Below are 27,007 nucleotides of genomic sequence, written 5' to 3'. Positions count from 1 at the left end.
ACTCCTAGGTCACCTTTTCCCAGAGCCTCCCTTGGGGAGTTTGGTTACAGAGCAGGGAGCCTTCTGCAGGCTGCTGGCAGCAGACCACTCTCCTGCTTGGTGGTGGGTGGGTGTTGTGCCATTCAAGGCAAGGCTCGCCCTCTGGGTTGAAGACGACTGATATTACCCAGCACCCCCAGCCCCTAGATGCCTGACTCCTTTGGGAATCAAGAATAGGTCATCCCTGCTTTCATCTTTCACATTTTGTTCCCAAACTGTTTCGGCCAACCAGCCTCTTGGCTCCATAAACTCATCTCCATTCCCCTTACCTTACCCTGCAAAGAGTGTTGTTCAGAATAACTGTTTGCACAACTCACTAAGGAATATAACAGCACAATGAAATTCAAAACGGAAACAGTTGATTGCACATTTATTCAAAATCCAATAAAAACCATTTAGTTTAATGAATTCAGGAAAATGGGTGGACTTGAACCAGTGATACTAAGTTTTCAAAGTCCGGTGGTCATTTACATCCCATGCCACCCTCTTGCCTGCTTGGCACTCCCCTGGGTAATCCACTGCCCCCTTTGGGAACCACTGGTCTAGGATGCTGCTTGCTTTCCCTGATGTGGGACTCCGCTACAAAATGATTTAAAATAATAAGAAGTATCTATTGGGGTTTTCACGCTGCCTCAGCAGAGAGATAAAGGGTAGCTGCTTGTTGTTTTAAACACACACACACACACACACACACACACACACACACACTGCCTCATATTCAGCCTACCTGAAGGGGTTGCCAACTTCCCAGTCACTTCCAGCACCTGTGACTTTTTAAACACGTTACCGTGTGATGTGGTGCCTCCCTCTTAGTGCTGTAAAGGCTTTTTTTGCCTGCTGGCTTCAGCAGATCAAACTGCTTATGGAGACCCAAGTGCAGACTTAAGCAGGTCCCCCATTGCCCCGCAGTTCCTCAGTCAAGGGACAACACTAAGCCTACCTGTAGAAATACTTTGGCTTTCTGCATGTGGCAAGGTTGAAAGCTGTGTTTTGCACAGGAAGCAAATAAATTCCTTCCCCCCCCCCAACCTGCCTGTCTTGCATTCACACATGTGGTGAAATCTGGTGGGGTAGCTTTTGAAAACCTGGTGCCCTCCAGAGGCTTTAGAATACACCTCCCATCAGTTCCTGACAGCTGATGGGAGTTATAGCCCAAGTCCAAAGCAGTAGTAGTACTCCTGAATACCAGTCGCTGGAAACCGCAGGTGGTTGAGAGTGCTCTTGAGTCCTGCTAGAGAGCTTCCCCATTAAGGCATCTGGGTGGCCACCATGAGAATTGGACTGGATGGGCTACTGGCCTGATCCTGTAGGTTTCTTTGTATGTTGTGTTTGTGTCTTGACATTCTGACAGGACCTGAGCAGGGTAGGATCCTGGCCTGGCCTTCATTCTGCCATAGAATATGATTCTGCAGCATCTTGACCAGGCCACAACTGCTTTATTTCTCTTTCAGGTTTTGGATTTGTCACATTCGAAAGTGAAGACATTGTGGAGAAAGTCTGCGAGATCCACTTCCATGAGATCAACAACAAAATGGTTAGGAGGAGGGAGGTTGGGTTGTGGATTCTCCAATGTGTGTGTATACGAAGTGTTAGATGGGTTTCCCTTCCTATCCCACAGCACAGCCACCTGTCTGTGATCCACGTGGCCAGTGATTCCTAGTTTTGTCAACTATACGTGCACTGGGAAAACTTGACTAGATTGGAGTTGCTGATTTGTTTATTATTTTATTCTGGCAGGACTTAACATGCCTTTAAAAGTTGCATGACGGGTGGTAATTCAACAGGTGCAGCCACCACCACCCAAATATGGGGATGCAGTGAAGGGGAACACTCCACCCATTGTGTTTCTGTCAGTTGCACCACTTTTGAAGAGCCACAGGAGCCTTGTAAGGGGGAAGGAGGAGGAGGAAGTGGCAGTGGGGTTCCACATTTAATAGGGGACGGGGTGGAAATGAGCAGGAAGAATCCAAGCAGGAAATGCTGTGTGCAAAGAACGGTTCGATCCAGACTAGTTTAGGGCAAACTTTTTTTTAAAGATGTCGTGATGGGAAACCAGCCTTTTGTGGCTTAGAAAGGAGACATAAAAAGAAAATAATGGCGCCGTCTTTGCCCTTTAGAAGTTTTGGACGGCAATTCAAATCGGCCGCAGCCAGTACAAAGTTGGGAAATGGTTTTGCGGGCATGGTTATGGAAGGGAGGGGGGGGATGCAGCAATTTTTACAGGGCTGGGCTTGAAGAAAGCTCTTCTGCTTGTAAATCTGACTCGGGGGTTGTGAAGTGAGGGGTTGCTCTACAAGCTGACATATCCTACATGGTTAGGGGAGCTGTCAAACAAGCTGTCTCCTTTCTGTGTCCCATGCCAGGTGGAATGTAAAAAAGCTCAGCCAAAGGAAGTGATGTCCCCCACTGGCTCTGCAAGAGGGCGGTCCCGGGTGATGCCTTACGGAATGGACGCCTTCATGCTCGGGATTGGCATGTTGGGTAAGGACGGCAAAGGAGCTCTCTTTTAACTGCCTGCGCCCCCTTACTCTTTCTCTCTGCCCTTACTGCTCTGCAGCAGGCAGCCTGCGTTAAGACCTGTGCCGAGTTGTGTAAGGATCAGCTCTCTGATGTCAGAGGTCTTGTGATGGGGGTAATAACATTTGGGCGGGCGGGCATTTGTCATCCTACACTGCCCTCTTCTGGCAGCATGGGCGCACTGCAGATAATTCCAGTGCTAGAGCAAGAGTTTCCCCACGAAGGAGGTATACCTTCCCCTGCAGATTAAAATTTGACACACACATTGCTCTTGCGCATGAAGAGTATTCCTTTGCATGGTGCAAAAGTAAGAACTGCACACACTGTTTCCTGTTTAAAGGAGGTGAGGCGCCGCTAGAGCACTTTAAAAAATCATGCAGAGGTGCAGCACAGAGACTCGCTCCGCTTGAAGGTGTTTGGAACACAACACAGGATCCTTTAATGACTAGACTAAGTAAACGTGTGCCAAAAGATTCTGTTCTTCTTATCTTAATTTTTCCACAAGTGCTGTTTTGCCACAATTTTGTTGTGTCGACTTGTCAGAGAAGCAGTCTCTTAAGTTCTTCCAGTGCCTCATTATTGTGAGCCTGGCTGCTAGTAGAGGACAACTAATTAAAGGTTTGAACTCTGAGTGAATATTGTCTCCCATGAAAAGATTGAGGAGAGCAAGATCCGGACATTTAAAAGATCCTTTCTACTGCCTCTCATGAATGAGGGAATCCGGGGTGAATCAGGTGTGTGTGTGCCTTGCTGTGAAATAATCTAACTTTTCTCAATGCTTTTGTCTCTGGGAATAGGTTACCCAGGTTTTCAGGCTGCCACCTACGCCAGCCGAAGTTACACGGGCATTGCGCCTGGCTACACTTACCAGTTCCCTGGTACGTCTCTCTCCCTTTTCTCAGTTGTTGTGCCTTTGTGCTAAGGGTGGGCTCCCCAGTGACCCCAAAATTCATCCCTACAATCCCTGTGGGCGGGGGAGGATGGATGACAGACCTCAGTCCCAGAGTCCTAATGCAGCCCGTGAGGACCTTCAGCCCTTGGAACTCTACCCTAGCCACACACCCTCTCCCTAGTCCTTGGGACTCTGATAAGGCTTCATTCTCATCTGGATGGAGATAGAGGGGATCCATGCGAGTGTGTGTAGAAACTAGCCTACGACACAAAGATAAAATTCACACTTGTTGCTCCGCCCACTTTTGCCTCTGGCCCCGCCTACCAGCAACATGTGCTAAGGTTGCCCAGATGAGAATGTGGCCCTCGGGCTGAAAAGGGGATTCGCCGCCACCTCTCTAAACTTTTGCCAATTGTCTCCACTCAAGAAGGAAGTGAGAGAAACCTCTGAGGTTTTAATAGGAGCAGGACGCTGATGTTGTGGTTTCCTCCTTGGTCCCCTTCTCCCTGGAAACTTGTTAGTCCTAGAAAGGGCAGCTTGCAAGCCTCTCTCTCTCTCTCTCAATCTGTTTTTCTAAGCCCCTCCTTCCCTCCCTGCTTCTGATCCTCAACACCCACCTCAAACCCCCTCCCAGAGTTGCCGCCTTCCTGAAAACCGGAACACAAAAGCCCTCAACCGCACCATCTGAAAGCTGGATATTAATTGAGACTCACAATCAAAAATCTAATGGGCTCCAAACCTCAAGGAATGAAAAATAATTTGTTACTTCAATGGGGCTTCACAAGAAGCCTTTGAGGCAGGTCACACTGCTGCTGTTTGCAAAGGGGGAAAATCCTTTATTTAGGTGGTCATACTGAGCCAGGGCACCTGGTGCCGGTTTTTAAAGCAGTGATGGGTCGTTTCTCACCTGCTCCCTACTCTATCAAGTCCAGGCAGCAACTCTGAGGATTGGCCTCACCCAGAATATTTGTGTTTTCTGCTGTTGCGCCTCTTCTCTCCCCCGTCCCTTCCGCTCTGCTTGCTGGATCCTCTCTTTCGGGGACGAAACTGACCACATATCCTAAGTTGTCTTGCCTTTCGTTTTTAGAATTCCGGGTAGAGAGGACCCCCCTCCCGAGTGCCCCAGTCCTCCCTGAGCTGACAGGTCAGTCCCACCGATTTCCTAAACCTTGCAAAAAGCTGGAAGGGTGGGGTGGGGGCACAGAGTTTTGGGCGGCTCCAGCCCAGTTACCACCTTGCAGATTGTTTTGGGGGAGCGGGCAGGTGGGAGGTTGGTAATGACCCTCGTTTCCTCTTCCATCTGCGTGAAAATTCAGGCTTTTGCATTGTTCTGCAACAGCTCCACGTTCAGGGAAATGTGTTTGTTGTTACATCCTTACTTGAAGGACGCAGCCATTTAACACCACCGATAAGGCGCCCACCCACACAACCCTTTTGCTCTTTCTCTCGGTGCTTTTTCACCGAGCCTCACGCTGCAAAGCATAACAGAGACACCGCTGGTCAGAATGAATGTTGCTGGTCTGCGTGGACCGAGGAGAAAAGGGGTCGCCTTTTACTAAGTGTGGGGACCTTCAGCCCTCCCTATGTTGGCTGAGGACTCTGACTCCCATCAACCCCAGCAGCCAGCATGGCCAATGGGTAGGGCCAAAGGGAGCTGTAGGCTCCCCCTCCTCTGTCTTCTACCAAGGCAGCTTCACATGTTCGTGGGCAGTGTGGAAATCCCTGTTCTGCTCCGAATTCTGGTGCCTCCTCCTAGAACTGTGAACTACTTAGCTACGCTTCCTGCATTGCAGGGGGTTGGACTAAATGACCCTCGGGTCCCTTCCAGCTGATTCTGCTGCATTGTTCCTTACTCTTTGCCCCCCACCCCCCTGAGAAAATAGCCATGCCAATGCTGGAATGGCCCAGCACTGTTCCCCCCTATTTTTCTGGAGATGGAATGGGGTGGAATTTTTTGGGGGTGCTCCTTCCCTGCACCCACTATTCACAAGGGAGCAGAGGGCACCTTCTCCCCACCCTCCTCCTCCTCTTCCTCCTCCTCCTCCACCTCCTCTCTGAGTCTAATGCCTCCCGCCGCTTCCTTCCCATGGCCCTTCCGCCCTTTGGCCTGGCCTCGCACTTGCATTTCAGGGCGCACCCCCCTGCCCCCCGCTGCCATTTCCCCAAAGCTTTGTAGAAGCTGCCATGTGTGTCTCCTGCCCAGGCAGCACTCTGCTGTTCCTCTCTCTTCCTGAGCTAATGGACTGACAGGCCCGTCTCATCCTCCGTAACATCCCCTCACTCGCCACACTTCCCTCTCTTTCTTCTGAGGTTTGGAGCTTCAGGGGTTGGGGAGACCTTAGCCTACTTCATGCCACAGCTTTCCAAGGTAATTTGTTATAAGCACCCAAAGACCCTGCAGCGCAGGCATTCGGATACCGTAGGTAATAATAATACAGTCATACCTCTTGTTACGTTCGGTTCAGGTTACGTCTTTTTAGGTTGTGTCTCGTGGCGACCCAGAAGTACCGGAAAGGGTTACTTCCGGGTTTCACTCCTTGTGCATGCGCAGACGCTCAAAATGACGTCATGTGCAGAAGCGGCGAATCGTGACCCATGCACACGCAGACGCGGGTTGCATTCTGCTCATGTTGCGAACGTGGCTCCGGAACGGATCCCGTTCGCAACCAGAGGTACCACTGTAATCATCATCATCATCATCATCATCATCATCATCATGCCTTTCCCCAGGCTTAAAATCTTGCTGCTTCTGACCTATTTTATTTTATTAACGTGGGTATCAAAAAGCTTTATTCCATTGTGGAACCCTCCCCGAGGTGGCGTCTGTGTGGTTCTCAGGTGGTCATCAATACATGCCAGCCTGACCTGAGCCAGACCTACCGTATTTTTTGCTCTATAAGACTCACTTTTTCCCTCCTAGAAAGTAAGGGGAAATGTGTGTGCGTCTTATGGAGCGAATGCAAGCTGCGTGGCTATCCCAGAAGCCAGAACAGCAAGAGGGATTGCTGCTTTTACTGCACAGCGATCCCTCTTGCTGTTCTGGCTTCTGAGATTTAGAATATTTTGTTTGTTTGTTTTCCTCCTCCAAAAACTAGGTGCGTCTTGTGGTCTGGTGCGTCTTATAGAGCGAAAAATACGGTACTTAGCTTCATCAAGTTGGTGGCCTCTTGTGCCTTCAGACGACGCCCACAGTCTGGAGCTGACAGGATGCTGAATCCAACCACGCTGGCTATCCCCGGTAGACCACAGTTCAAGGTCACATCCGCACCATAAAGAGCTATGATACCATGGCCTCCCCCCTCCAAAGAATTCTGGGAGCCATGGTTCGTGAAGAGTGCTGAGAGTGGTTAGGAGACCACCCCTACTCCCCTCCCAGAGCCGCTACCCCCTAAGTGGTTTAACAATCAATCCCCTTTTCCAGGGAACTCTGGGAACAGCAGCTCTGTGAGGGGGCTGGGGGGGTGTCTACTGACCAGTGCTTTTTTCCTAGAAAAATAGAAGCCATGAAGCTGTTACAGTAAGTGCCACATTTTTAAAATTACAACAAAAGAAGTGCCGGTGCTGCCTGCCCCTGAGTACCTCCTGGGGGAAGCACTGCTCCTAACCACTCTCGGCACCCTTAACGAACCACAGCACCCATAATTCTTTGGGGGGGGGCCATGCCTGTTTAGAGTTCTTTAAATATATGCTGTGGCTGTGACCTTGAACTGCTCTCTGCCTGGTGCAGGGAGTGGTTGGAACTCTGCCTCTTGCCAGCCCCAGCCAATATGGCCCAGTGGACTACAACTCCCATCATCCCTTGACCAACATTGCAGCATGTTGACTATCCCTGATGTAATTAGACAGTGGAGGAAACCTATGAAAGCTTCCGAAGCCAGCAGAAGGCGGCTTGTCTCCCACCATCCCTGAGATCGAAGAAGAGGCATTATTCCCTGCGTGGAAATTCTACTTCTCAGAGAGCAGGGAATGCCAGTGACTCCAACTCCCATCAGCAGGCGAGGGTCACCACCTCCCCTATCCCTGGCTCATGGGCCCTGGGTGCTCTTTAGATTCACCAGCCACCCACGCCTTCACCACCCCTGCAGGGAAGCCCAGGCCTGCTCTGACGTCTCTCCCTTTCCTTCCAGCCATCCCTCTCACTGCGTATGGACCCATGGCAGCGGCGGCAGCGGCGGCGGCTGTGGTGCGAGGGACAGGTAACTGCCGTGCTCCCTGGGGGGTGGCCACCTTGCTGGCTTTGGGGAAGCTCTCTATTTGTTCTGGGTGAGGGGTGGGGCGGGGGGACAAGGGGGCCTTCATATTGGCATCTTCACTGGCTAGTCCTGCTTCCTCCTGTAGGGTCCACCCCGAGCCGCACCGGTGGATTCCTGGGCACCACCAGCCCCGGGCCAATGGCGGAGCTTTACGGAGCAGCCAATCAGGATTCAGGAGTCAGCAGCTACATCAGTGCAGCAAGTCCCGCCCCGAGCACTGGCTTTGGCCACAGCCTAGGGGTGAGTAATCAGCTGGAGGGCCCCGTGGGGTGGAGCAAGGAGCTCTCTAAAAAGCAGCCTCCCCCAGCCTGGTGCCCTATGGATGTTTTGGATTACAGCTCCCATCAGCTCCAGCCAACATGGCCATTTTGGACTGTAGCTGTAGTCCAGAATATCTGGAGTGCACCAGTTTGGGGATGGCTGAATTAAAGGATGTGAAGGGCTAAGCAGGACCCAACAGAGCCACTGCCAGACAGGAAAGGCAGGCCAGTGACTTGTAGCATAACATTCATTTATGTTTGCTTTTTAAAGAAATGTCGGGACTTCTTTAGCTTTGCCTGAAGTTATATATCCTTTAGTAACAATCATAACTATTGAATACTGCTAAAGCACGTAGCATTTTTTTAAACAAGCACTGTGCATATATTAAATTATGAGACTGTCCCTGCCTTCCAGGCTCGCAATTTAATAGGTACAGCACGTAAGGAAATAGGAATGCGGAGGGAAGAGGAAAGCAAACGTTAGAACAGCTACTTTTTCACTGGCCGGTGGATGGGGCCAAGTTGGTCTCCCCATTGCTATGATTATCTTCCTAGGAGGCAGTATGTGCAGCCCTGCCAGTGGCCCTTTCTGATGACAAAGGCTAGAGTGCTCTGCGCTTCAATTCTGCAGCACCAGATAACTCAGTTGGGTCATTTGATGTATTTATTTAGTTCATTAAATTTATATACTGCATGATTGCAAAGCAAAAAACCCTGAAAAAACCACACTCAAGGCGGTTTACAAAAAAGAACTCTTTTTTTTTGTTCAGTATTTTACCCCCTTAAGGAGCCATTTTTTGTCAGTCGTGTTATGAATTATGTGTGTACAATAAAAATAAAACATTTTTTAATTTAAAAAACAACAACCCCAGATTAAAATTTTCATCAACATTCTACGTATCTGGATAGGCCTTTCCTTAGCAAAAACGTTTTTAGCAAGCACCAAAAAGAGTACAAAATGAGGCACCTGCCTGCTGGATGTCAATAGGCAAGGGAGTTCCAAAGTGCTGCCACACTGAAAGTTCCATTCCTTACAAATGTGGAACGAGAATTTTGTGGCACCTGTAACAGTGTCAGTTCTGCAGATTGAAGCAGTCAAGATGGCACATGTGGGGATAAGGTCACCTTGCAGTTTAACCTGATATAGTACACCCACACCCACTCACAAAATATGGTACATTGTGAGTGTTCAAAGCTCTGCAGATAATGTCCAATCAATGTCATGTCATTGTTTTGAAGGGACCTTTGATTGCAACAGCGTTTACTAATGGTTACCACTGAAGCTGAGGACCAAGGAAGGAGGAGGTAAGATGGCCAATGGGGACTCGGCTTCAATAGGTCTGTCCTTGAAGACAGTTTTAGAACTCTGAGTTGAACTGTAGGGTGAAGTGGCCATAGTCCAAGATATTAGAGGGGATGCCTCCTCCCACAGATGCCTATCTGTGCTTTGAAGTCAAGTGGTAAGACCTAGGATGGTTCTCTGCATCTTCTGGCTGTAACAGAGGATCGGGCGAATTCATGCTTTCAGCGGCTAATAGCCGTGATGGCTGTGCTCTGCCTCCGTAGTCTGAGGCAGCAATGCTCCTGAATCCCAGTTGCTGGAAACCACTCTGTGTGCGAGAGAGAGATGCTTTAGCACTTGTGTCCTGTTTGTGGGGCTCTTACAGCCATCTGGTTGGCCACTGTGAAAACAGGAGGTTGGACTGCGTGAGCCATTGGCAGGCTCTTCTTATGTTCAGAGCCTGCCTCCTCTTTTCTTCATGAGGGGAAAGGCACGCCCATTGACTTGACACAGATGCTTGGCTGTGTGAGAAAAAGCCCTTCCATTTGTCTCTCGTGGGATGTTCCCATTGTGGAGTCTAGTATTATGTTGGGCATTGTAAAGGATTATTTAGCTGTGATTCCTGCATTGCAAGGGGTTGGACCAGATTAGCTTTGGGGAGTGCCTTTCAGCTCTAGGCGGGTGGCGCTGTGGTCTAAACCACTGAGTCTCTTGGGCTTGCTGACTGGAAGATTGGCGGTTCAAATCCCTGTGACAGAGTGAGCTCTCGTTGCTCTGTCCCAGCTGCTGCCAACCTAGCAGCTTGAAAGCACACCAGCGCAAGTAGATAAATAGGTACTCCTGTGGCGGGAAGGTAAACGGCGTTTCCGTGCACTCTGGCTTATGTCATAGTGTCCCGTTGAGCCAGAAGTGGTTTTGTCCTGCTGGCCACATGACCTGGAAAGCTGTCTGTGGACAAACACCAGCTCCCCCGGCCTGAAAGCGAGATGAACGCTGCAACCCCGTAGTCGCCTTTGACTGGATTTAACCATCCAGGGATCCTTTACCTTTACCTTTTAACCACTGTAAGATTCTACGAGAAGGTGTGCCTGCACACTCTTGAGACAGCTGTGAATGCAAAATTCTGGGGAGGCTAACCTTGCACGATCATTCCATAATTTCCATCTCCCCACACCCTTTGTTCTTGCAGATTCCCCAGTGAGCAAACCAAGGACAAGCGACCTGGAGGATCCGGCAACACTTGAGGGATGAGCCAAGATTTCATTTTTAGTAAATAAAACTGCACACTCGTGGCTGTTTGCTGGGCTTCTCCCGGCCTGCCCTGACCTCTCCATTGACCAGATCTTGAGCACTGGATTTGAACGCAAGGAGATCTTGTCTCCTCTTCTTACTAATAACCGCTGACCGTTTACACTTCTCCCCAAACCCTCCACCCCGACAATTCTTCTTTTATTTATTTTGTTAGCTTGTTAGCTTTTATTTTTTAATCTTTTTTGGGGGGGGAGGGGAGGGAGAGGGGGGTGCTGGGGGAGGAGGACCGTGGAGGTGTGAAGTCAGTCCTCTCATTGTCATTGTTTTTTCGTTGTGGTGGTTCTTTTTGCTCTTTTGCAGAGCCTCTCAGAAGAACCGTTTTTATGAATTTGGATTTTATTTTATTTTTTGTGATTGTGAGTAGGGGGTAGCTTTTATTGAGGAATATTTTTATTTGGCTTTGAAATCTTTTTGTTTTGTTTTGTTTTTAGATATATATTATATAAATATATATTTTGGGGGGTGGGCAGGGCAGGAGGAAGGAACAGGACTCGGTCATGAGAAAGCAAAAGGTTATCTTGGAAAGGACGCATTGCGATGTCAAGTGAAGGCAGTTCCGAAGGGTGGGCAGAGAGCAGGGAGATGTCGCTGCATCGGGCAGATTCTCTTTCTCTCGGTCTCTCTCTTTTTTTGTAAAAAAAGAAACCTTTTCTTTCTATCAAGGTGAGGCTTTGAGAAACGTGTCGAATTAGCAGAAGGCAATTGCTGTGGAACGAATAATGAACTGTATATTTTGCTAAGTGGACTAAGAAGAAGAAGAAAACACTATTCCTGATGACTGAATTCCCCCCTCCTCTCCTTTCCCCTCCCCTAGATTTTAGGTTTCTGTGGGTTTTTATTATTGTTATTTTGTTCTCCGCCCCCTTCCCTTCGCTCTTTCCTGTATCATATGTAAATATTGCAGGGCGGTCTTCCGCCTTGTTGTGCACCAAGCAAACTCTGGGTTTCTTAAGCTTCCTTTCTTTTTCCTCTTCTCATTCTGGGCCTCTTGATGCCGAAAACGTGAGCAATACTCTCTCCAGTTGGACCGTGACGAACCTCTTTTCCCTCCCCCTTTTTTATACCTTTTACTGTATAAGATTTTAAGACCTCTGGGAGTCTGGTGGGGTGGGGAGCAGGAGGAGGAGGAGGGCGCTTCGGGGGTGTTGGGGGGGACAGGGGGGAGGGCGGGTTTGGAAAGAGTTGGGTGAGAGCTACTTGCATCATCTGGTGTGGAGGGGGCGCTGCTGAGCGGCTTGCGCCAGGCTCAGCATGCGGGCGTCGTGCCCCCCTCTCATGACGGTGCCAGCGCCCGCTTTAGAAAAGGGCTTCTTCAGCCACCACTGCTGGTCTCTGTTGACGCTTTGGGTGGATGTAACTCTCCCAATATTTACTGCTTCCTGCCAAGAGGGTGGGCAATAGCTTGCCGGGAGGGCGGGGGTGTCGAGGGCGTCTGTTCGCGCCCCCCACCCATCTCCCTCACTTTTTACTGTAAAGGTGGGTGGTGATTCAGGCAAAAAAAGTGTGTGTGTTTGTGTGTTTTGCTAGTGAGAGAGACTTAGGCTGTGATCCCACACCCTCCTAAACCCAGCCATCAAACCCAATGGGCATTATTTCTGAGTAAAGACCACATCCATACCATACATCGAAAGCACATTGAATCCTGGGGGCTGCAGTTTGTCAAAGGGCGCGGAGAATTGTTAAGATAACCCCCTGTTACCTCCCCAGAGCTACAGCTCTCAGAGTACTCGAACCATCAATCCCCTCTTCCCAGGCGAATTGTGAAGGGGAGGGAAGGTCTCAGCACCAAAACAAACTGTGGTTCCCAGGATTATTATTATTTTGTAGGGGCGGGGGAATTCATGGCTGTTTCGAGTGGTTTTAACTGGTATGGTGTGAATGTGGCCCAAGATCTGCACCAGTAGAAAGGTTCTCAGGGATCCTGTGAGTTTGGGGGGGGGGATAAGCTCTGGATCCCCCACCCTGTTTTACTATGCCAGGATACCGTTTGTTCTTAAGAAAGGCGCATTTGAATCATAGACTTGTAGGGCTGGAAGGGCCCCGAAGGGTCATCTACTGTAGTCCAACCCCCTGCAATGCAAGGATCACAGCTAATTTTGCTGAGACTGACCCCACTGGGAAACCCGTCTTCCTGTCAGGGGCGAGGTGAGCAAAGTTTGCCTCCTGTGGTGGAAGTGGAAAGGGAAGGGCCACTCTGCACACATTCAGTGCTCTCTTTGAAGCAGAAAGTTAAATCCCCATCCATTTCTCCTTGCACATGGCCCTCTGCATCTTCCTTCGACTCATCTCGTGGGGGCCTTTCTTTGTCTTCCGCACACCTTCTGTCAAGATTTGCTACTACAGTGGTACCTCTGGTTGTAAACTGGATCCGTTCCGGAGCCCCGTTCGCAACCTGAAAGGAACGCAACCCGCATCTGCGCACACGTGCGGGTCGCGATTCGCCGCTTCTGTTCATGCACAAGCGGTGAAACCCGGAAGTAACCCTTCCGGGTCGCTGCCGGACACAACCTGAAAAGACATAACCTGAACTGAACGTAACAAGAGGTATGACTGTACACAGCCAGGGTGAGGCTGAAAACTGTGATAAGTGTCTCCCTTTGGAACAGGCATAGCCAGTCATGCTCTCTGTCCTGGCTGGCAGGTGGGGCTGCTGGGAGTTCAAGCCCAAGAGCAGCTACGCTGGCTATCCACTTCCTAGGCGACATTTGCATGCCTCACCCGCACGCCTCATTTTCAAGCTACTTGCCTTTTTGCGGGACTCTTCCTTCCCTGCTCTTCTCGCTACCACGAGGACGGGCCGTAGCTCAGAGGCACAGAGTGCCTGCTTTAGGTGCAGAAGGTCCCAGGTTCATACCTTGGGGTCTGTGTAGACAGGAATAAGCTAGATGACCGATGAACTGACTTGTGCAAGGCAGCTTCTTTGTCTGTGACATTCTGTGTGGTGAGTTGCTGCCCCAGAGTGGGCTTTTGGGTTGCTTCTGACTACCATACTTAAATTCCCACCCCCAAATGCCCATTTTTGGGAACCAGTGCTCCCGCAGAGGGAAGCTGTGGCTCAGTCCAGATCTAGATGTGGCCTTTCCAATGGATTTTGGGCATCACTAAGGTGGGAAGCAGGCAGATCCGACCCGTGTGAGACCTCCTCCAGAGAGCGAAAGTGTGTGACGCGAAAGGATTCAGACATGCTGCAGCCATGTCCCTGCCTCTCTGCTTCAGCCTTTCAATAAGAGAACATTTTGGTGCCCGAAGGGGAAGATCCCAGTGGCGCCCACTCCCTCTCCCCGCACGCCTATCAATGGAGCTATCAGTCCAGTGTGATGATCTCCCATGCAACCTCCATTGAAACGAATGGCATCTGTGCAAGAGTACCATAGTTCGTGACAGCACAGGCACTAGCCACTGCGTTCTGTCTACTGACTGAAGGGCTCTTTCACAGCTGCTGTTCCTTTCAGGGAGGCTTGTGCCAGGGACCTTCCTTCTGGATCGATTGCATGTAGGGAATGGTGTGGATGGGTGTTGTGTCATCTACATTTTGCGGGGACGGAAATGCCTTGGGCCCACCCTTCAAGGAATTGCCACTTTGGCAAGGAAGGAAGCTGTGGGATCTGCTGAGCCTCTTTGAGGTGGCAAGAGGAAATCTATCTATATGTGTTTGGGGGGGATGTGCAAAATCCCACTTGTCTCAGGTTCCTCTGTCCTGGCCCCTTTCTCCCACACAGCCAACCAGGAGAGGGTCTCTCTGCCCATTGCATTGTTTAGACAACGTTAAAAGACGCCTCCACATCGTGCAGGTGTGGCAAATGTGCAGTTTGGGTAAGGGCCGTGGTAGAGAGCATCTGCTTTGCATGCAGATGGTCTCGGGTCCAATCCCCCCCCCCCACCATTGCCAAGTAGAACTAAGGCTCCTGTCCCAAACCATTGAGAGCCTCTGCCTGTCAGTGCGGACAATACTGAGCTACATGGACTAAGGGTCTGACTCTGTTTCAAGCAGCATTCCATCCATCCCTTGCTTGCAGCTTCCTCTTGGTGTGTGCATACTTAGTTGCAGGCTCCATTTCCTCTTTACATGTGTAATGCAATACTTCATGGGTGAGAATTTCCAGTTGCAATAAATCAATACCCTTTTGTTGCGGAGGGGGGGAGCTTAAATTTTCCTCTTCCGGGGCTGGGTCTGAAATCTGTTTAAACTTGAACCAAAGACCTTGTCTGAGCCTTTTCTTAAGATGCAGTCTGACACTTATGCCCAGGGAAAATAAAACACAGCTTCATCTTAAGTCAAATAATAATAATAATAATAATAATAATAATTTTTTTAGCGCCTTTCCTCAAACTTAGCCCCTATGAGCAAGAGACAAATCCAGCCTTCCCCAACCTGGTGCCCTCCAGATGTTTTGGGCTGCGTCAGCCCTTGGCCAATACGACCATGGCATCTACTCGAGCATGCCCATGCTGGCTGGAGGCTGATGGCAATTTTCGTCCAAAAGAAATGCAGAGAACACCAGGTTGTGGAAGTCTGGACACACAACACCACCCAAAACAGGATCTTTGCTTCCTCAAGACTGGTGACTAGTGACCATTTTTCAAACAGCATTGAAAGTAGCAGAAAAGAGCCGGCATCATTTCCGGGGGGGGGGGGGGGTCCTTTGTCCTGCTGTAACAACTTCGGTCCAGCAGGTTTTTGAAATTATCAGAAGCCTGCAGAACCCGTTTGGCCAGGATCAGCTTAAATTTCATGCAGCCTGCAGAGGCTGTTCAGAGTTTGAGTCCAGCAACATCTGAAGGGAAACAGATGTCCCTTATCCCTGCACTCACTTCAGAGTGCATGTTTTAATGCTGCTTTATCGGGAGGGGGGGGAGAGACTCCATGGAGGATAAAGCTGTCAATGACTATTACCTGCTGTGTTTTACCTCCACTGTTGGAAGCAGTGAATGCAGGTGAGGAGAGTTATTCTTGTGGTCAGGTTCTGCCTGCCGGCTTCCCCAAAGAGGCACCTGGATGGCCACTGTGAGGGCAGGAGGCTGGACCAGATCTGTGATCCAGCAGGGCTCTTCTTGTGTTCTTATGGAGCCTCCAGGTCCAGAGGCAGTCTTATCTAAATTCCTAGGTTCTTTGGGGCGTTTGGCTCTACTGTGAGAACAAAGAGGCCAGACTAGATGAGCCTTTGGGCCTGATCCATCGGCAGGGCTCTTCATACATTCTCATGCATATAGAAAACCAGTGTGCCATGCTTTGTGATGTACCCCAGCCCTCCTTCACCTGCTGGTTTCATGTCACTAGGGAAGATTTCCTTAACTGGAACCTCCAAACCCAAGCGGCAGAAGCATCCACTTTGCATGCAGAGGTTCAATCCTTGGCTAGGAGGGACAGTACTGAGCTAGACGAACCAATGGCATGACTTGGTATAAGGCAGCTTCCTATGCTGCTATTTAACTCGGAACCATGTGGACTAGCACCTTGTCAAAAGAAGGGCCCTAGGTCACTGGCAGAGCACTTTGCATGCAGAAGGTCCCAGGTTCTGCCCCCAATGGCATCTCCGGGCAAGACTGGGGGAGACCCCTGCCTCAAACACTGGAGAGCCACTGCCAGTCAGTTTAGGCAATACTGAGGAGATGGACTCAGCCATCTGACTCTGTATAAGGCAGCCCCCCCCCCCCGGCATCCTGAAGTGGAACAGTCCAGGTGTGAAGCCTTTTGGCTGCTCATCAGCGTCAGCCACCCCTTTCTGTTCTCTCTCTTTCTCTCTGCCTCATGCCCCCCGCCCTCTCTTTGGGGTGATGTCCTTGCTGCCTTGTCCTCAAACCCCAAGTCCCCACCTGAAGCAGGTCATAAATATTGGGAGAGTTCTCTTTTTTTATTCTTTTTCTTCTTTTTTTGCGGGGCGGGGGTGGGGTGGAGAGGGAAGGAGTGGGGGGTGGGGTGGGATAACTTAGCGAATTAGTACTGGAAACACAAAGCAATAATTTTTGTTACTGAGACGAGTCTGTATGTCCTTTTTTAAAAAAAAGAGAAGCGAAAGTGCAGCCGCGGTTTATTGGGTTTATTTTTATTCTCGAGTCTTCAGCCTTGGGGGGCTGCAGAGGGGGTGGGGGGACACACACAGCCGTGCCTCCCCCCTCGGTACACGCGCTGAGCTGCTTCTCCGACCACGTCCCTTACCTGCGGCGCCACCAAGATCCGGAGTTTGCATTGCGACTCTCTTGGCAACAGCCCAGGTGTCAGGGGGTGGGAGGGCCTGTGATTTGGGGGGGGGGGGGGAGCTACTGCTGCTGTGTCTGATCTTTTTTTTTTTAAGAGAAAAAAAATAAAGCTGTGGTTTTTATTAAGCCAGTTTTATTATACGTCAATGTTCTCTCTCCATACCTGTAACCCCTTTTTCCAGATTTTCAGTTTTAAATTCCTAATAAATTATTTGAAAACGGCTTTTGGCTTTGTTGGTGTGGTTTGGAAGTGGGCGAACGCTGCCATGGATGTGTGTGGAGTTTGCATCTAGAAATCTCCCTGCAGGGAGAACGAGCTGTTGGGGTGTGGCTCAGTGGCAAAACATCTCCTCTGCATACAGAAAGTTCCCAGTTTGATCCCCAGCATCTCCAGGTAAACTCCTGCTTGAAATTCTGGAGAGCTGCTGCCAGTCAGTGTAAGCTCAATAGGCCAGTGGCCTACCTCAGCATAGGGCAGCTTCCTGTGTTCCTGTTTGGAAAGGGCCATCGTTCAGTGGCGGAGTGCCTGAGGAAGGTTCCTGCTCCAATCTGACACCTCCAGGTAGAGCTGGGAATAGGTCTGAAACCCAGGAAAGCTGCTGCCAGCCAGTGTTGACATCACTGAACTAGACGAACCAATGATCTCCTTCAGTGTAAAGCATGTTCCACTTTGTTCCTGAGCGTCTAGAAACCTATAAAGGATGAGGGGAAGGGTTGTGACTCAGATGCAGAGCACCTGCCTTGCATGCAGAAGGCCCCAATTTTGGCCCTGGCAGCGCCTTCAGTGTCCCCTGTCTGAAGCCCTGGAGACCCACTGCCAGCCAGTGTAGGCAGCACTCAGCTAGATGGATCAGTGATCTGGCAGGTAACAGGCAGCCTCGTTAAGTTCCTATGTTGTGGTGTGGTGGCGATGGTCCAATGGCATTTGATATTTTCTGCCTGAGACTCCAAACCCTGAAGAAAGCCAAGAAGCAGAAGAATCCATCACAAAGTGGGAACTTGTGAGCTTCAGTTATCCCTGACCACTGGCCATGCTGGCTGGAGCTGATGGAAGTTGGAGGGCTGCGGTTTCCCAACTCAAGGCCTCCCTCTTTGATGACCAGCATATTTCAAAGCAGAAACACTGTATTAAAAGGCAAAACCCCATTTATTCTCACAACATCCCTGTGGAGAGGAGAGTGACTGGCTCCCAAGGTCACCCAGTGATTTGGGTGTGGGTGTGTGTGTTACTGGTTGCTTTTCGTTTTGCATTTTCTGTCGTTTTGTATTTTTATGTCGTGAACTGCCTTGTGGTTGGAGGGTGGTACACCAATTTAATAAATGAAAATATTCCGCCCCATTGAAATCAATAGGCATTCATTTCAGCCTCCCCACAACAAACCCTTGAGCCAGCCTGCTCCTTCGCAAGTGCTGCTCTCCCAGGGCTTGGGGTCTGTAGATGGACTGGAACTGGATTGCTGCCAGTGTCCTGTTACGTCTTGGAAATCTGGGCAGCCGCCAATGTCCTGAGAGCAGGCCCTCCTGGCCACTCGAGCTGATGTGCTGTTTAGTACTGGGAAACGAGGACATTCTTGGAACTGAGGAATAGCCACGTGGTGGGTCTGCTGTTGACCCTAAGCTGGAGTGAGTTGCCCAATCGGAGGCGTTTTAAAAACAGCCGTTTCTCCTTCCCTTTTAGCCTGGCACAGTGGTAATGTGGGGGGGGGGGGCACCTGTTGATTTTCGCACAATCAATTTACGAATGATTTCCATTTGCACAGGTGTCATTAGCCAGCAGAATGCAGCTTAAGTGCTGTGTGTGTGTGTGTGTGTGTGTGTGTGTGTGTCTGTAGTGCTTGCAAAGCACCCAAGCCATCTTGGGGTTGCTTTTGTCGCAGCCAAGGCCAATGAGAGCCAGCGTGGAATAGTGGTTAGAGTCGGGGTACCTTTACCTTTACCTTTTACATTTCTATCATTCATTCATTTATTCAATGGATATGCCACCCTTCTTTCTGAAGGAGTCCAGCGTGGCAAACGCAGCCATAGTAAAACATTTTTTTTTAAAAAATAGAGCATTCTTAAAACATTAAAGCACCTCATTCTATGATCTCAAGAGTTTCCAGAAACAGTGCATATCAGCCATCAAATGCCTGGGCAAAAAGAGGTTTTCAAATCCATCCTGAATGTCAGTAATGAGACAGGCATGCAGACCTCACCAAAGAGAGCATTCCAGAACTGGGGAACCACCACCGAAAAGGCCCCGTCACAGGTCAGTGCCAAGTGGGCAGCCCATGGTGGCATCAAGGCCTTGCTTTTTGATTGTAGGTTCCAAGACGGTGGTGAATGGTTGAACACGTGTACCCACTTGTAATGAGGCCTTGGAGAGACTGAACAGACCATCCTTCTCTAGCCACCCAGAGTGGTTAGGGCAACCCAGTCAGATGGGCGGGGTACAAATAATAAAATGATGATGATGATTGCCTGACACCATCAGTGCCTTCCATCAGTTGGGAGGGCTCTCTTGTTCAATCCTGGCACCTCCACTTAGGTTAGGAAACATCCTTCGATCAGTCAGGGTGCTGACAGAATTAGCTAGCCTTTCTCCAGCCTGGTACCCTCCAGAGGTTTCGCACTATTAACTCTCAGCAGCATATGACTCTCCTGGCCTGGGTCTGATGGGAGTTGTAGTCCAAAACAACTGTGGGAGGCTGGCAGGGGCAACCTGGCCCTTGTCTAAAACAGACAACCTGGGGCAGGAGGAATTTGGGATTTGCTTTGCCTGTTGCCCGGGGATCCTAATTTAAGCTGTTTTGCATCCAGCGACTGTTCTCCTTTGCTATTCCTTCCAAGATTAGTCCTGGCACCAAAAACTGGCTATGTGGGTTGAGTCCCAGCTTGAATCAAGTGGTGAATAAAATAGAATTTATTATTTATACCCTGCCCATCTGGCTGGGTTTCCCCAGCCACTCTGGGCAGCTTCCAACAAAGCATTAAAATATAGTAGTCTGTTAAACATTAAAAACTTCCCTATACAGGGCTGCCTTCAGATGTCTTCTAAAAATCTGGTAGTTCTTCTCTTTGACATCTGATGGGAGGGGGTTCCACAGGTTGGGTGCCACTACCGAGAAGGCCCTCTGCCTGGTTCCCTGTAACTTGGCTTCTCACAGTGAGGGAACCGCCAGAAGGCCCTTGGAGCGGGACCTCAGTGTCCGGGCTGAACGATGGGGGTGGAGACGCTCCTTCAGGTATACAGGACCGAGGCCGTTTAGGGCTTTAAAGGTCAGCACCAGCACTTTGAATGGTGCTCGGAAACGTACTGGGAGCCAGTGTAGGTCTTTCAAGACCGGTGTTATGTGGTCTCAGCGTCCGCTCCCAGTCACCAGTCTAGCGGCCGCATTCTGGATTAGTTGTAGTTCCCGGGTCACCTTCAAAATTAGCCCCACGTAGAGTGCAGGGTGGTGGAAAAACCACCAGGGTTATGTTTTTAAAAGGGTGTTTTTGAAACGAGATTCCTCTCTAGCAAAGGCTAAGCTGTGTATTGGAAAGGGAAACGGCTGCTTTTCCATTGGCCTTGCTTGACACTCAAGCCACCACCCCGGTCAACCTCTAACGGAAGAAGGATGCTTATAGAAAGGTAAACAGGGCACTCTTATCTCGGATCCAGGTGCCAAGGGGAGGGCAGGGTATAAAGATGCAGGGAAGTGAAGGACGGCCACTAGGACTTGAACGCCTGACGAAATGAACCTCGCCCTCCTAGTTCTCCTGGCATCAGGTGAGTTGCAACCCAGTGAAGTTGCGAATTCCTTGCTTTGCAGATGCCTTCTGATCGGCCTGGAAAGGTGGGGGTTTTAGGGTTGGTCCCCCCCCCCCCCATTTGGGTGGTTCAATAAACTTGTGAATTTAGAGGAAACCATCTGCATGTCTGGTTCAGACAATGGGTGCCTTTAAAAAGCAAAAAAAAAAGTCTTCTTGGTGGCTCCTTCCTCCTTCCACTTTGGAACTCCCCATTTTTTTGCAAGTGAAATATTGCAATCACAAGTATTTGGAGTGTAAACAGCTGTGTGTGATCTAATCTCTGTAATATTGCACAAGCCCCTTCATGGGGGAAATTTCTAAAAATGTTTTTGAGGTGGTCTTGAAGACAAGTTTTCTTGCTTTTCTTTGAAATCATTGGATACAATTTGCCCCGAGCAAGAGTTTTATAATATTTAAAGCACCCTGGCCTATGAATGTTGTTCTGTGTACCTCTTGAAGCATGGGTGTATCCAGGATTTATGGGGGGGGGGGGCAGGACTTTTTTTGGGCTGCAGAACTGAGCTATCTGCAATGCGATTGGTCAGTTATTTATTTTTATTGTTTTAGGGGTGCAGCTGCACCCCATGTACCCACCCCTCTGCTACGCCCATGCTCCAAAGTTTTCTCTTTTGTTCCAGCGTTGCATGCCTTCCCTTCTTGCTTAGCTAGCTGGGAAGCACAGCTCTAGCATGCTGGGGGCAGTTGAAGTAATGTGATGCGTTAAATCTGCCAAAGAGCTCCTAGAAGCCCAAACTGTAAGCCACATCTCTGTATGAGTTCCTGCTCTGGCCCTCTCTCTTTCCAGTGAGTCTCTGCCTTGAGCAGGCTTCCTCAACCTCGGCCCTCCAGATGTTTTGAGACTACAATTCCCATCATCCCTGACCACTGGTCCTGCTAGCTAGGGATCATGGGAGTTGTAGGCCAAAAACATCTGGAGGGCCGAGGTTGAGGAAGCCTGACCTTGAGCATGTCTGGGCCCTTCCATTGCTCCTGCTGCACAAGCTCAGCAGAGTCCTGTGCTTTTCCAAGGAGTATGCCTGTCGCAACTCTGCATGTCCATTGCAACCCTGCATGCCCAGGGTTCAGGCAGAAATATTTAGTTTGTTTCCGGCATTGTTCATGGCTTGGACAGCTCAGTCAGTAGAGCATAAGACCCTTAGCTTCAGGGTGGTGAGTTCAAGCCACTGGAATAATAAATGCATTTTAAAGAGCAAAGGAACTGAAATAAATACACTTTAAAGAGCAAAGGAACTGAAATGCGATAATGTGTAAAACATGCAGGGGTTAGCAAGGAAATAATAAAAGAATCAATTGAACAATGATTAAATTATAACAACACAAGACGGAAGAAGTTAAAAAAAATTGAGATCACACATGGGTGAAGGGGAACGGGGGTATAGGGGAATTTGAAATATTATTTATAATATAAAAGCTTTAACATAAAATTTCTAACTGTGTTGTATTTGTATACAGCAAAGAGAAGCTTAGAGTAATTAGGTATACTTTAATTTAGTGAATTATGTAATGTTAGAAAATGAATATGGATGTTGAATTTGATGTTTGTAATTTTTTTTTCGGTTTTGGAAATAAACAAAAAACAAAAAAGGAACTGAAATGCAAACTTAAACATACAGCCATTATAGAGGTGGGAAACTACCTAAATCCAAAGAAAGATACGTACTCACAGGAGCTTTCGAAAGGCTCTCTGAGCATGCACCGTCCTCTGAGAAGTTTTTGTGTGAATGTGTGTCGCTTTGTTTCCTAGTGGGCACTGCCCATGCTTCTGTCCTCCGGAACCTGTGGCAATTCCGTAACATGATCAAATGCACCATGCCAACCAGTGACCCCCTCAGGGATTACAACAACTACGGCTGCTACTGTGGTTTGGGGGGCAGCGGGACGCCAATTGATGCCCTGGACACGTAAGCAGCCATCTTTCTTAAAGCACTCAAACCCTCCGCTCACCATTGTGTATTCTCATTGTGTTTTTGAGATGAGGTAGGTCCCGCTGGAGCAAACTTCCTCAGCTGCCTGGCTTCCAAATGTTTTGGACTACAACTCCCATCAGGCCTGGCCAGCGCAGCTTGATGGGAGTTGTAGTCAAAGCACCTGAAAGGCATTCGGTTGCAGAAGGCCATTTTCTGGGAAGAACCTACCTTGCACTCACTCTTTTTAAATATATATATATATTGATGCTCTACAGGTTTATACATTTCACTAATTTTACGACCATTTTAACGTTTCAAAACTTGACTTCCTTCCCCCCTCTTTCTGTAGTTCTTTAAATTTATTTTTAGTATCTTCTGCATATCTGAAATTAACTTAATTTGCTCATTTATTTATCTGCTTCAAATATATACACTTATAAAACTGCAGGTGATTACAATAATCCTGCCAATGTTCTTATCTGTTTACAATTTATCTGTAAATATTCAGCAAGCCATTTCCATTCTTTTATAAAAAGTTTGTTGTCTTGATTTCTTATTCTTCCGGATGCCTTGCCACTCACTGGATTAGGTAGAGAGCTTGGTTTCTTCCGGCAAGAAAGCTTTCTGAATTTGTGTCAGGCGCCGGGAGAACCATTCTGAATCTTTTCCTTTTCCTTTCTGTTTCCTGAGCAGCTGCTGCCAAATCCACGACAACTGCTATTCCGCAGCCAAGAAGCACCCGGACTGCACTTTCATCCTGGACAATCCTTACACAAAGACCTACTCCTACACCTGCTCTGGCACCGAAATCACCTGTGCAGGTAAACGCACTTCATATGCCATGCTTAGCAGAGGCTCTGGCACAGTTGATAATGCACACACTTTCTTCCCCACAAGTGGAACAGACTCTCTTTCACTTGAGGTTTTGAAACATAGCTTGGATGGCCACTTCTCAGGGATTCTTCAGATACAATTCCTGCATTGTTGGAGGGTTGGAATAGAAGACCCCTGGGGTCCCTTCTACCAACTCTACAATTCTATGATTCTATAACCTTGGATCTGGTCCCAGGCTTGAAAGGGCACCTTCCCCCAAGCTGGTGCCCTCGACACATGGCTGAACTACAACTCCCATCATGCCTGCTCTGGCTGATGGGAGTTGGAATCCAGCAACACCTGAAAGGCCCGTTTCCTAATGCCTGGTATAGTTAAAAGGTTTATGCCAAGGCTTCTCAAACTTGGGTCTCCAGCTGCTTATGGACTACAATTCCCATCATCCCTGGCCACTGGTCCTGCTAGCCAGGGATGATGGGAGTTGTAGTCCAAAAAAACAGCTGGAGACCCAAGTTTGGGAAACTGGTTTAGTCCTATGATTACAAATCAGATGTGGTCGGAAAATATGTGAGGACGATACAGAGACACTGGTGTGCAAGCGTTTAGGTCAACTGGATCTGCCTTACAAAGAGAGTGAGCGAATGAGGGCAATTTCAGGCTGAAGGGTTTGTGTGGATTAGTGGAACCACTGTTGAAGATCCAGGACACCTAAAAGGAAGCAGCTGTTCATGCAACACATAGTTAATCTATGGAACGCCCTCCCCCCTGCAGGAGACAATAACAGCCACCAACCTTTAAAACATGCAAATTCATGGAGGAGGCTATAAATGGCTATTAGCTCTACTGGCTATGCTCTGCCTTCACAGTTAGAGGCAGTGATGCTTCTGGCCACTGTGAGAGCAGGATGGTGGACCAGATGGGCCATTGGTCTGATTCAGCAAGCTTTTCTTAAGTTCTCGTTCATTCATTCATTCAATTTATATTCTGCACTTCCTCCCAAAGGAGCCCAATAGCAAACACATCCATCCATTCTCTCTCCCAAATATGGGCATAGCCAGAATTTATTTCAGGGGGAACGATGCAATTGGTCAGTTAGTTAAGTATTTTTATTTATTTGATGGGGGGCAGCTGCTCCCTCTGCACCCTGCTGGCTACACCCATGCTTCCAAACATTCTAAAAACAGTTTAAAACATTTTCTCATCCAGTGATCTCTCGGTTGCCAGGAGCAATATTCTTCAACCACCCAGCGCACTTGGGGGAACAGGAATCTTTTTAAATTCTCCTTGAAAGTCAGTAATGAGGGAGGCAGCTGCATCCTCACCAGAGGGAGGGCATTCCACAAACATGGAGCCACCACTGAAAAGGCCCTGCTGGGGGGAGGTGGGTCAGCAACCCCTCATGGCAGAGGCACTGCCACCGAGACCTCACCTGCTGATGGTTGTTATTGGGGAAGGGACTCGTTTGGTTAACTTGTGTCCCAAGCCACTTACGACATTATATGCTCGTTCTACCACTTTGAATCAAACTCAGAAGTCCACTGGTAACCGACCTAAACTCTGGCAGTTTCAAAGGTATTTGAGGACTGTGTCCTCAGAAGGTCGTGGGCAGTATTTACTTTCCTAAAAGGGAGAGGGTGGGTTGCCTGGGCTCAAGCGCACCTGAACTCCTGATTCCCCCGTCTTCTCCCAAATCTTCTTTCTCCAGAAAAGAATAACGAGTGTGAGGCTTTCATCTGTAATTGTGACCGCAGCGCCGCCATCTGTTTTGCGGGGGTTCCGTACAACAAGGATTACAAGAACCTGGATACCAGCAAATTCTGCAAGTGATGAACTGGCAACCCAGTTCAAAAGGCTCCTCAAGCAGGGGAGCTATCGGAGACCCGGCTTAAAAGAAAGCTTCGTGCTGAGTTTGTTTGCTGCTGCAAATTTAGGAGGATTGTTTTGTGTGATTTTTTATGAAGGTGTGCTGGTGGGTGGGTGATTCCCTGAAATCCTTTAAATGTGCGAATAATAAATAAATGAATGAACAAACAAACTGGGGCAGGGTGTGTGTGTTTGTGAATGGAGTCTTCTACCACAAGGGAGCTCCTGCCTCCACCCTGAGTAATAAAATAATTCCATGCTAGGGGTTATCCTTAGGAAAGGAATTGGAAAATAAAACTGCTGTTATGAAAGGGTTGTCGTACAAATCTATGTTGTAGCTGCAGTTCTGGGTGCCTTGCCTCAAAAAGGATATCGTAGAGTTGGAAAAGGTTTAGAAAAGGGAAATGCAAGTGATGAAGGGGATTGACTGTCCTGTGAAGAAAAGCTGTAGCATTTGGGGCTTATAGACTCATAGGTAAAGGTACCCCTGACCATTAGGTCCAGTCGCAGATGACTCTGGGGTTGTACGCTCATCTTGCTCTGTAGGCCAAGGGAGCTGGCGTTTGTCCGCAGACAGCTTCCAGGTCATGTGGCCAGCAGGACTACGCCACTTCTGGCAAACCAGAGCAGCACACGGAAACACTGTTTACCTTCCCGCTGGAGCGGTACCTATTTATCTACTTGCACTTGATGTGCTTTCGAACTGCTAGGTGGGCAGGAGCAGGGACCGAGCAACGGGAGCTCACCCTGTCATGGGGATTCGAACTGCTGACCTTCTGCTTGGCAAGCCCTAGGCTCTGTGGTTTAGACCACAGCGCCACCCGCATCCCTTTAGACTCACAGAATTGCTTTAAAAGAAGATTGGACAAATTCATGGAGGAGAGGGCTATCGGGGGCTACTAGCTGCGATGGCTGTGCTCGGGCTCCAAGGTTGGAGACAGCACCACTTCTGAATCCCAGTTGCCAGAAACCACAGGAAATGAGAGTGTTCTGGTGTTCGAGTCCTGCTTGTTGGTTTCCCATGGAGGCATCTGGTTGGAAATTGAAATACTTTACTGTCACTTGTACAACTTGTATACAGTGGGATGACACGACCATCCCTCACTCTTCTCTCTTAGTCTTAATTCCCCTTGTTTACTGACCAAACCCGAAAGTCAGTTGCCCTGTTGTTATCTTTTCATTCAGCAGCCTAACAGCCCTCGGATAGAAGCTGTTCTTGACCCTGTTGGTGCGACTAATCATGCTTCTATATCTTCTGCCCGAGGGCAGGAGATCAAGAAAGTGCCGGCCAGGGTGTGAATCATCCCTGAGAATTTTCCTAACTCTCCTGAGACAACGTTCTTTCGCTATTTCATCCAGCGGATTCACGGGCAGCCCATAATATCTTGTGCTGTATTCATCACCCTCTGTAGGCACTTCCTATCAGATGATGTCAAACCAGCGTACCACACCGTGGTGCAGTATGAAAGGACACTTTCTATTGTTGACCGGTAGGAGATCATCAAATGTTGATTTATGTCGTTCTTCCACAATACAGTGGTACCTCGGGTTACATACGCTTCAGATTACATACGCTTCAGGATACAGACTCCGCTAACCCAGAAATAGTACCTCGGGTTAAGAACTTTGCTTCAGGATGAGAACAGAAATTGTGCTCCGGCGGCGCGGCAACAGCAGGAGGCCCCATTAGCTAAAGTGGTGCTTCAGATTAAGAACAGTTTTAGGTTAAGGACAGGCCTCCGGAACTAATTAAGTACTTAACCTGAGGTACCACTGTACTCTGAGGAGATGGAGTCTCTGTTGGGCTTTCTTAACCATCCTGGCCACTGTATGGACAGGATACTGTACTAGAAAGGCCA

General features: G+C 48.9%; 2 protein-coding genes across 9 annotated transcripts in view; both read left to right on the top strand.

Annotated features, from left to right (window-relative positions):
- Nucleotides 1-16,975, top strand: part of MSI1 (musashi RNA binding protein 1) — a 61,799-nt gene extending 44,824 nt beyond the window's left edge. For 2 of the 7 annotated variants that reach the window (XM_077920403.1, XM_077920398.1), the window contains exons 8-15: nt 1,491-1,573; nt 2,403-2,520; nt 3,354-3,434; nt 4,536-4,592; nt 7,576-7,644; nt 7,769-7,941; nt 9,201-9,266; nt 10,433-16,975. In XM_077920403.1, coding sequence (XP_077776529.1) covers nt 1,491-1,573; nt 2,403-2,520; nt 3,354-3,434; nt 4,536-4,592; nt 7,576-7,644; nt 7,769-7,941; nt 9,201-9,242 — 623 coding nt within the window. In that variant the 3' untranslated portion in view covers nt 9,243-9,266; nt 10,433-16,975. The remainder of the gene's footprint in view (nt 1-1,490; nt 1,574-2,402; nt 2,521-3,353; nt 3,435-4,535; nt 4,593-7,575; nt 7,645-7,768; nt 7,942-9,200; nt 9,267-10,432) is intronic. The other 5 variants (XM_028709013.2, XM_077920399.1, XM_077920400.1 and 2 more) reach the window with 5 other exon arrangements.
- A 1,848-nt stretch (nt 16,976-18,823) lies between these two features.
- PLA2G1B (phospholipase A2 group IB) lies at nt 18,824-25,320 on the top strand. Of its 2 annotated transcripts, none has more exons than XM_028710965.2 (4): nt 18,824-20,365; nt 22,292-22,448; nt 23,148-23,275; nt 24,991-25,320. In XM_028710965.2, exons 2-4 carry the CDS (start codon nt 22,342-22,344, stop codon nt 25,110-25,112), a joined length of 357 nt encoding a protein of 118 aa, XP_028566798.1. In that variant the 5' UTR covers nt 18,824-20,365; nt 22,292-22,341; the 3' UTR covers nt 25,113-25,320. The 2 variants fall into 2 exon arrangements, with proteins under 2 accessions (XP_028566798.1, XP_028566797.2); XM_028710964.2 differs by having other exon boundaries at nt 18,824-20,503.
- Nucleotides 25,321-27,007: the final 1,687 nt, after the last annotated feature.

Source organism: Podarcis muralis, chromosome 16 (genome assembly GCF_964188315.1).
Source record: "Podarcis muralis chromosome 16, rPodMur119.hap1.1, whole genome shotgun sequence".
NCBI lineage: Eukaryota > Metazoa > Chordata > Lepidosauria > Squamata > Lacertidae > Podarcis > Podarcis muralis.
This window is presented reverse-complemented; position numbering and strand designations above follow the sequence as displayed.